Below are 9,715 nucleotides of genomic sequence, written 5' to 3'. Positions count from 1 at the left end.
AGCCGGGAGCCCGGAGGCCTCCGCCAGCCCCTTTGCCCACGCAGGTGCCAGAGGATAATCCCCATCGGTTGTGCCCGCGCCCCCTGCCATCAGTCTGAGCGCCTTCTCATCCGTGGGGCGTTCGCTGTTTCAAAACCACACTACGGGCCCTTCATGACGGATGAATGCGACCCCCTCCCAGGATTGACGTGAGCTTTTTTTTTTTTTAATTAAAAACCATCCCGCAGAGAGAAGCCGCTCACCCAGCCGATGTCTCCATCTCCAAATCAGCCCTGTACTCCCGCATCGGGGCCACGGAGGCGGAGAAGGCCCCCGGCCTCCTGTTCCAGCCGCCGGACCTGGACGCCGCGCTGCAGGTCGCCCGGGCAGAGGTACGCGGCGGGCAAGGCCAGGCTGGGGCCCCGCGTCCGCCCCGTGTCAGTAAACACATGTGCCCACGCCCGCCTCTGGACCCCGCCTTTCCCTCTGACCACTGCAGGCACAGGAGGCGCAGGCTGTGGGTTTTGATCTTCTTGATGCGATTGCTTCTCTTGTTTTGTTTTTCAAATAGATTTTTATTGATGTCAGAGAGGAAGGGAGAGGGCAAGAGAGAGAGACACATCCGTGATGAGAGAGAATCATGGACCGGCTGCCTCCTGCACGCCCAACACTGGGGATCGAGCCCGCAACCCGGGCCTGTGCCCTGACCGGGAATCGAACCGTGACCTCCTGGTTCCCAGGTCGACGCTCAGCCCCTGAGCCACGCCGGCCGGTTCCACGCGGTTGTTTAACGAGCCTTTATGGTCGTTTGATTTGTAACGAAAAGCACCGCCTTCTGGTTGCTCCCAGTGGCCGTGGTGAAGGCTGGTGTCTGGCCTCCTCCTGCCTCGTGCTCCGGGGACTCTCGGGAAACAGTCACTTGACGTAGGACATTTCATTCCACGGTGATTCGTCCGCGTCCCGTCTGGGAGCTGCTTGGGTCTGAACGCCCTCAGGGGGCCCACCGTCCCCTCTTCTCTCTGGTGCTAGGTCCTCGCCAAGGAGAGAGAGGTCTCTGAGTGGAAGGAGAAGTACGAGGAGAGCCGGCGCGAGGTCATGGAGATGAGGTCAGTGGCGGCCCCGGACAGGGTCCTCCCCACACACGGCCCTCCGTCCCAGGTTCAAGTTCCACCGTGTGTTCCCTGTCTCGCTCGGATTGGAGGAGCACGGGCAGGAGGTGCCCGGTGCGATCACACGCACACAATGAGAGCTCTCCTCCCCCCTCGCGGCCCCAGCTCCACGCCCCGCAGGCAGCCGCCGGCACCGTTTCCGGGGAATCCTTCTAAGCATTTTCCATTTCTCACGGCAAACGTGCCAGTGATCTGCAGAGTGGACGGCCCCTTGCGCTGTTGTGACTTAGCGTGTCCTGGACAGATTCAGATAAAACGGCTGGAGTTCTGAGGAGAAATCAGGGAGGGCTGCTGGAGGAGGCGGCGTTTGCCCTGGGCCTCAGGGAACAGAGAGGCTGGGAGGTGGGAGTAGGAAGGGAAACGCACAGCACGGCGAGGCACGGGGGTGAGGAAGCCCGAGGAAGCCTTCTGTTCTCACTGGGCCGCTGTGCGGTGAGCTGGCGTGGAAGGCGGTCAGATGGGGGAGGAGCCGGGCAGGCGGCTGAAGGCCCTGGTGGTCAGGCTAAAGGTGTGGCCTTTAGGTTCTTCTCAGTGGGTGGTGGGGAGACCTGGAAGGCCTTGCACAGGGCGTGGTGTGAGCAGCCTCAGGCACGAGGAAAGGAGCCCGTGGGGTGGAAGGCGAGGGCAGCGGCTGGAGGTGGCCCGGACGGGTGAGCCCAGGCGTGTCCTCCGGCCCTCGGTCCGGCTGCCCACGTCCAGCACGCAGCCCCGTGTGAAATAACCCGTTCTGTGCTGTTGTCACGGTGCCGACGCGTGTCCACTTCTCTCGCAGGAAGATCGTGGCCGAGTACGAGAAGACCATCGCACAGATGATAGGTGGGTGTCCCGCCCCGGGGCTCCCCCGGACCCCTCAGTCGGGCGTCCCTGGCTCTGCCCTGGCCGAGGGCCTGGTGCCTCCTGGACACACCTCCCGGAGGCCCCTCACCCTTGCTCAGGCCCGTGGGGGCCGTGGCGTCACCTCCATGGCCATCGCGGGACCGGCCTGACGGCCCACCTCCTGGGGAAGGGATTCGGGCTGGTTCCTGGGATGTTGGGGCTTTGGCTCCTGGGAGAGACGAGGAATCCAGTCTAAACCCCGAGGTCGCTCAGCCTCACCTGCCCCTCGGCCTCACCCGGGGCTGGACAGGCTGGGGAGCTGTGGCCGCCTGCCCGTGGCTTCCCTCGTGATGTGGGCGCCTGGTATCTGACCAACACTGTCTCTCTCGCGGGCACGGCCGCGCCCCCAGGGCGTCCCAGCACAGCCTCCCGGCAGCCAGCGCCGGGGCCGCTTCGGCCTGCGAGGAGCCAGGCCCCCCTGTGAGTTGCACATGGCTGGTCTCTGTCTTCATTAACGAGGGGAGGTCTGCAGAAGTTCCAAGCCCAGTGTCTACACGAATGGTCACTTCTCAAGGGGGTCGTGTTTTGTTTATTTGTTTATTGGCTTAGCTCCATGTGACCAGTTTTTAAAAAAATCTTTTCCACCCTGGCCGGTGGTTCGGTGGTTAGAGCGTCCGCCCCCCACACCGAAGGGTCTCGGGTTTGATTCCCGGTCAAGGGCACAGGCCTCAGTTGCAGGCTCGATCCCCAGCCCCGGTCGGGGCACGTGTGGGAGGCAACCAATTGATGTCTCTCTCACATCGATGTTTCTCTCTGTCTCTCCTCCTCCCTTCGCTCTCTTACAAAATCAATCGAAAAATATCCTTGGGTGGATAACAAAGGATTAACAAAACGTAAAAATCTTTTCCTCCTGCGGACGTGGAGTGACCCCGCTCCCCGAGCACCACCGTCCCTGTCCACGCTGAACTCTGAGCCTCTCTCTCAGCGTCTGGGTGTCATTCACGCCGCACCCCGCGCCTCCCCGGGGGTCACTGTCAGAGGAGCCTGGGGCGATGGCCAGGCTGACGGGTGCGCGTTCCAGTCGAAGGAGCTGTGGTTTGGGTTTATTGTAGGAAAGGCCGTTTCTCCCGGAGCTGGAGGGGGGGGGACGGGGACGGACGGACTGGGGGAGGGGCCTTGTGGGTATTTCTAGGCTCCGCCCCTGGTGCCTGCTTTCTATCAGATGAAACCTGTTTCTGAGATTGGAGGGAGAATTTACGAATCCGTGTGGATCGGATAGAACACAGGCCTCGGCACTGAGACTGCTGGTGAACGGCCGGGTGAGGGTTCACGCCTCCCGGTGCCCGGCCGCTGAGCGCAGCCTCTGGCCCCGATCGGATGGGAAGGCGGCTCTAGGCCCCACGGCCTCGCCTGGAGGTGCTCCGGGGTTCTGGGTCACGCCTTCTTCTGCTCTTGGGGTGACGTGGAGGCCAGGGTTGAGCTGGCAGGGAAGGCTGCTCAGCCATCTTTTATTGCTTAGCTGTTTGTTGTTTTTTTTAGATTTTTTAAATTGATTTAAAGAGAGAGAAGAAGAGAGAGGGAGAGAGAGAAACATCACTGATGAGAGAGAATCATGGACGGTCACCTCCTGCAGGCCCCCGACTGGGGATGGAGCCTGCGACCGGGCTGTGGCCTGACCCCCGGGAATCGAACCGTTAACCCTTCGCTGCACAGGCGGCACCCACCATGCGAACCCCCGCTTCCTCCTGGGCAGCGTTGTCGCGGGGGTGGGTCTCACCGTGTCCCTTCCGCACGCCTGTCCTCGCTCCTCCACGGACTGTCCCCTTTGTCCCTCACCTTCCAGAGCTGGTGTCCCGTCTCAGGGAGGCGGCCGTCTGTGCTGTCCCATGTCCCTCTGCCCCAGGCCACTGACCGGGGCCCCTGGATCCCCGGGCCGGCGTGTGCTGGCAGGAGACGAGGACGGAGGGCTGAGGCTCGGGCCGGCCACGCGTCTCCCCGCGGGGGGAGCCCACACCCACGGTGGCACCTGGTCCCATGTTGTCTCCTTGCTTGCGTTCACCTAACCAGCACTGCTCCTGAGGGGAAGCGGGTCCAGAGAGCTGGGCCGGTCAGAGCGAGCAGAGTCACGTCCTGAGTTAAACCAGCGTCCACCCCAGGCTGGCCCTTCCTGCTCCGTGGCCCCAGTTTAACGGTCCCGGAGGCTGCACACACCATCCCCCCCATCGGTCCCTCCATCCTGCTGTCCCCACCGTGTGCTCCCACAGGGGTCCCCGAGCTCAGGGGTGGGGGCCTGGGGTTCAGGGCGGAAGGAGCCTCCGAGCCTGCGTTGGGGGTGCACTCGGGGTTGCTTTTCTAACCGCCCTGACCATGTTTTGCTTCCGTTTTCTGTTGCTTCTGCCCTTTGCTTGCAAACCGCACAGGCAAGCCCGGTGAGTACCTGCTTCCCGGATGTGACGCCCCCCCGGCACCCGCGTGTCCGCTTTCCCGCGTTCGTTCCTTTTGCTTCTGCGTGTTGGCTGCGTCCCCCCCCCCATTTCATTGCGTTTTGCCTGGAAAAAGCCAGAGGGTCCCCAGGGACGGGGTTGGGGGCGGAGTCCCGGGCTGGGGACTGGTTTCCTGATCTGAGGAGCCAGCACTGCACTTGCGATTGTAGGACAAAAGCGGGGGGCGGTCCGCCGCCTGGGTCTCCCTGAGCCGGAGGTTCTGCTTTTACGAGGGGCGGGCGGGGGGAGGGAACCTGGAAATCTGGGCCCCTGTGTGATAAGCTCCCCACACAAGGCCCGTGCAGCGCACACACGCCCCACACCGGCCGGCATGGGTGCTGGACGGGGCGCGGGGACCCCGGCTTTGAGGCCGCTGAACTCAACGAATGAGAAGCACGCGGCTGCTGGCGACTCGGGAAATGCCTTTCCCTGCGTCTCCGTGTGGCGAGCAGGTCGCTGGCGGCTCTGTCCTGGCTAAATGTTCGCTCCCCTTCGTGGGTCCCGGCCCCCGACATGGCGCCGGTTCCGGGGCGGTGATGCCTTCGGGCCCTGAGCGGGTTCTCGGGGTCGGAGGCCTCGTGCGTGTCTGGTTTGCTCGTCCCCGGGGCCGGGAGGGAAGCGATCCCTCCTCCAGGAAGGAGGCTGAGACCGAGGCTGGGGCCCGGCCGGGGTCACAGCGGGAGCTAGCAGCTCCCGGCACGCCCGGGGCCCGGACTCTGCGGCTCTTCACTGCCGCGCGGTGGGCGCTCCGAGGCCAGGCCAGAGGGGACATCGGGCACCTTCCGGGCCTGGGATCCCGGGTGTGCTCCCCCCCTGGGGACGTGCCACAGACAGATGCCAATTCTCCCTCCTCCCCGCCCCCCCCCTACGGCCTTTGGTGCATAACTGAGACTCGTTCTGACAGCAGTAGCTCCCTGAGAGGTTTTCAGGGACGCGACCTTCGCCTCTTTCTCTTAAAAATATGTCTGGACTGATGTCAGAGAGGAAGGGGGACGGGGAGAGAGAGAAACATCGATGATGGAGAAGAGAACCATGGGATCGGGCCGCCTCCTTGCACGCCCCCCCACTGGGGAAGGGAGGCCCTTCAACCCCGGGCCTGTGCCCTGACGGGAATCGAACCCTGACCTCCTGGGTCATAGGTTGAGGCTCAGCTCTGAGCCCGCCGGCCGGGCCCGTCTGTTTATCGTGACCACACTCAGGAGGGCCCGCCCCTCCCCAGCCCAGACTGCGGGACCCGTCACTCTTCCCACCACACCGCTCAGCGGGGATGTTCTCTCTCTTACCTGTGGGTCTGTTTGAACCACTGGCGTCTCCTCCGTAGATTTTCCCCATCAGCGCAAAGAACGGTGGCTAACACCCCGTCCCCGTCCCCGTCCCCCGTGTGATACTGCGCCCGTCCAGGCCCCGGAGGCAGGGCCCTGGGGTTGGTTCCTGGCGAGTCCGGGGGCTCAGAACAGGGTCTCGCTGAGCCCGAGCTGCCCGCTGGTGAGGCTGAGGCCTGGGCGCGACGCCAAGCCCCGGTCTCCGGGGGCCCCATGGCTCCGTGCTCTCTCTCTCCGCCAGAGGACGAGCAGCGGGAGAAGTCCGTCTCCCACCAGACGGTGCAGCAGCTGGTGCTGGAGAAGGAGCAGGCCCTGGCCGACCTGAACTCCGTGGAGAAGTCCCTGGCCGACCTCTTCCGGAGATACGAGAAGATGAAGGAGGTGCTGGAGGGCTTCCGCAAGGTGCGTGTGCGGTCGGGGAGGGGGGGCGGGGGAGTCGGATTGGCCGTCTGAGTTACACCCTCGTCAGAGTTCCTGGGGTTCCCAGCGGCATCTCCTCCGTGGGCTCGAGATGGAACCAGGCTCAGAGAGGGTGTGTCACTTGCCCCAGGTCACACAGCTAGAGCTGGGATGTAGATAGATTATTTGGCTCCCAGTCATTTCTCAGGGGGACCCACAGGCCTGAAGGACCTCCTGTCCCTTAAAATGCCGTGCCCGCCCAGCCGGCGTGGCTCAGCGGCTGAGCGTCGGCCTCTGTCGCGGCAGAATGAAGAGGTGCTGAAGAAGTGCGCCCAGGAGTACCTGTCCCGCGTGAAGAAGGAGGAGCAGAGGTACCAGGCCCTGAAGGTGCACGCGGAGGAGAAGCTGGACAGGTAACGGGGGGCCCGACACGGGCCGGGTCGGGGTGCGTCGCTCAGCACAGTCCAGCATGGCTCGTGATAAGCTTGCACTCAGCGTGGGCTGTGAGAAGCTAAGGGTGCGTCCGGGCGCCCACCAAAGCCCCTCAGCTTCGGACAGCGGGGTTGGGATGGGGTGTCTCGTGGGCCCTGTGCTGGGCCTTTGTAGGTGGGAGCTGGAGCCAGACGGTCCCCCCACCCGGTTGGGAGGAGGGAGGGGGAGGCCGAGATGGGGGAGGGTGGTCGTCCTGAGTGCCCCCACCCCGCAGGGCCAACGCGGAGATTGCCCAGGTCCGGGGCAAGGCCCAGCAGGAGCAGGCCGCCTACCAGGCCAGCCTGCGGAAGGAGCAGCTGCGGGTGGACGCCCTGGAGCGGACGCTGGAGCAGAAGGTACCAGGCCGGGGGCGTGGCCTCCAGCGGGCAGGCCGGGGTCACTGGGCTGAGGAACTGTCCGTTTTCAGCCTCATTTAATTATCGGAAAGAGAGGTCATCATCCACCTCTTAGAGAGGGAACCAGGCTCACCAGGCTCAGAGAGGGTGTGTCTTTTGCCCAAGGCCACACAGCTAGAGCCGGATGTAGAAAACTGGGCTCTAACTCATTTCTCAGGGGGACCAAGAGGTTGGAAGGTCCCTTAAAATCCAATGACCGCCCGGCCGGGGGCTCAGGGGTTGAGCATCGACCTGTGAACCAGGAGGTCGCGGTTGGATTCCCGGTCAGGCACATGCCCAGGTTGTGGGCTCCATCCCCAGTGCGGGGCGTGCAGGAGGCAGCCGATCCATGATTCTCTCTCATCATGATGGATGTTTCTCTCTCTCCCTCTCCCTTCCTCTCTGAAACCAATAAAAACTTTTTTTTTAATCTAATGACCATTCTGCTTGGCTTGACTTCAAACAACCAAGAGGTTTCAGCAACCTTTTTATTTTCCGTCTTCACTTGCAGAATAAAGAGATCGAAGAACTCACCAAGATTTGCGATGAACTGATTGCCAAAATGGGGAAAAGCTAACTTTGACCCAAACGTTTGGACTTGACCGTTGCGTGCAATATGCCCGTCGGCACCCTGCTGTGCTCCCAGGCCGGGGACAGGCGCTCCCGCCGCCGCGTACGCACCGCCGTTCCCTCGCTCGGCCCCGGGGACGTGGTCGGCCGCAGGGCGAAGGGACCGGCGGAACTTCTTGCTGTGGGTTTGCGTTTTTCCCGGGATCGTTCATAGCAAGTTGACCTCAGAGTTCCCGCATCAGGGAGATTGTCCGAGTCTCTCACGGAGGACACGGCGCTGACCTTGGCCTTGCCCTTTGACCCTGAGCTCTTGGGTCTAACGTAAACACGTGCTGCTGCACAGGGACTCTTGCCTTAAGGAGTGTACACTTCACCTGCGTTTGCCGATTCGTTTTAATAAGAAAAGAACACGCATGTTTCGAATACAGTTCTCTATTGTAAATAAAAGATTTTTCTTTGGATCTTGGCAATGCCTGTGGTGAGGGTGGATTTCCTGGGGGGGGCCAAGCCTGCTGGCCTTGGTGCCGTCCTGTCAGGGTCCGCCTCTCGCTCCTCGTCCCCAGATTAGATGACGTCCTTCGATCGTGGCCGTGGTGGTGGCCGTGGTGGGGAGTGGGAGCCAAAGGGAGACGCTGACCTGCGGCTTCAGGAACTCGGCGACGTGTGGAATTGGCCTGGATGTTGTTCTCACGTGTCTCTGCTTTAGGGCCAAGGCCTCATGAGGGGCCGGAGGCTCCCAGCGCCGCGGCTGCTTTTCTCCTCCTTGAAAGTTACGTCCATTTTTAAAGTGGGAAGCCCGTTGCAAACAGCCTTCCTTCCGTTAAGGTTCTGCCAGAATGGAACCCCACACACCCAACACACACACCACACACACCCCCAACACACACACCACATGCACACACACCCAACACACACACACACACACACCCAACACCCAACACAACACACCCAACACACACCCTTTGGGGCATAGGCTCTGGCCCCTCCGGGTAAGGATGTGCCAGGGCCACACAGCAAAGCCAGCGGCATGGCTCTCAGTGATGCACAGCTCTCCCATTTTTATGTAAATCTTTTAATCAAACCACATCTGGATGCAGGCTGGGAGGGGCCAAGGGGCCAAGAGGCCGAGAACCTCCGGGCCAGCCCCTCCCTCCACAGAGGAGGCCGGAGGGGAGGGGGGGCAGGTTCCCACTGGCCGTTCTCGAGAACCTTCCAGGCCGCCCTGTGCTGTGAGGGGTTGGGCACCACAGAAAAGTGGGGTGACCCGACCGCCCCCCTAAGGAGGGAGGCTGAGGGGGGTGCCTGACCCCAGTGCGTGGCCGTGGTGGCTCTGAGGTGCGGGCAGCTGTGCGGAGACCAGGCCGGAACAGGAACTCTCGGAATGTCTGAGTCGCCACGGCACCCACAGCACCCAGGAAGCCGAGGGCAGCACCCGCCGGAGCACGCGGTCCCGCAGGGAAAACAGCCAGCCGGGCGCCCGGTGCCCGGTGCCCTGAGTGCGCTTGGACCCAGCCTCGGGGGGTGGACAGCCCGCGACTCGGCCGATGCAGTGAGAGCGCCTCCGACGGACACGGACGAGCCCCCCTGTGGACGCACGCGGAGCAGTGAGTGTGGCTGCTCCTCTCCAGCCCCAGAGCCCTCACTGCTCCCACTGGCGCTGTTTGGGGGGCCTGGGGGGCCCAGGCCGGAGGCAGAGGGGCTGGGAGCCCAGGGGCCATCGCACTTAGCGAGTCTGTGATCGGCTGGTTCCATCCTCGGGAAAAGGGAAGAACCTGGTTGTCTTTGCTTTGCTTTCTCGGAGCCCCTGTCCCTGCAGAGAACTCAGACCTTTCACGGACCAGCCCGGCCGGCCGGCTCCGGGGTCCAGCTCGACCTGTGAGCCAGGTCACAGTTAGATTCCCGTCAGGGCACAGGCCCGGGCTGCGGGCTGGATCCCAGTGGGGGGCGTGCAGGAGGCGGCCGGTCCATGATTCTTGCTCATCAATGATGTTTCTACCTCCATCCCTCTCCCTTCCTCTCTGAAAGCAAGAAAAATATATTTTTTATAAAAGAAAGAAAGTGGAAACTTGGCCTGTTGTGTCTTCCAGGTGGTGCTCTCCCTTCCTGCCCCC

The 9,715-nt window shown here is 62.8% G+C and overlaps 1 protein-coding gene across 2 annotated transcripts; it reads left to right on the top strand.

The window, feature by feature from the left end:
- Positions 1–204: 204 nt before the first annotated feature.
- On the top strand, positions 205–8,070 carry LOC102425549 (transforming acidic coiled-coil-containing protein 2-like). Of its 2 annotated transcripts, XM_006108886.3 has the most exons (8): positions 205–371; positions 1,009–1,085; positions 1,921–1,964; positions 4,385–4,393; positions 6,011–6,171; positions 6,475–6,581; positions 6,875–6,995; positions 7,546–8,070. In XM_006108886.3, the coding sequence occupies exons 2-8, from the start codon at positions 1,075–1,077 to the stop codon at positions 7,609–7,611; spliced, it is 519 nt and encodes a 172-aa protein (XP_006108948.1). In that variant the 5' UTR covers positions 205–371; positions 1,009–1,074; the 3' UTR covers positions 7,612–8,070. The 2 variants fall into 2 exon arrangements, with proteins under 2 accessions (XP_006108948.1, XP_023605000.1); XM_023749232.1 differs by lacking the exon at positions 4,385–4,393 and having other exon boundaries at positions 207–371.
- Positions 8,071–9,715: the final 1,645 nt, after the last annotated feature.

This window comes from Myotis lucifugus, unplaced genomic scaffold (genome assembly GCF_000147115.1).
Source record: "Myotis lucifugus unplaced genomic scaffold, Myoluc2.0 scaffold_4131, whole genome shotgun sequence".
NCBI classification, from domain to species: Eukaryota; Metazoa; Chordata; class Mammalia; order Chiroptera; family Vespertilionidae; genus Myotis; species Myotis lucifugus.
This window is presented reverse-complemented; position numbering and strand designations above follow the sequence as displayed.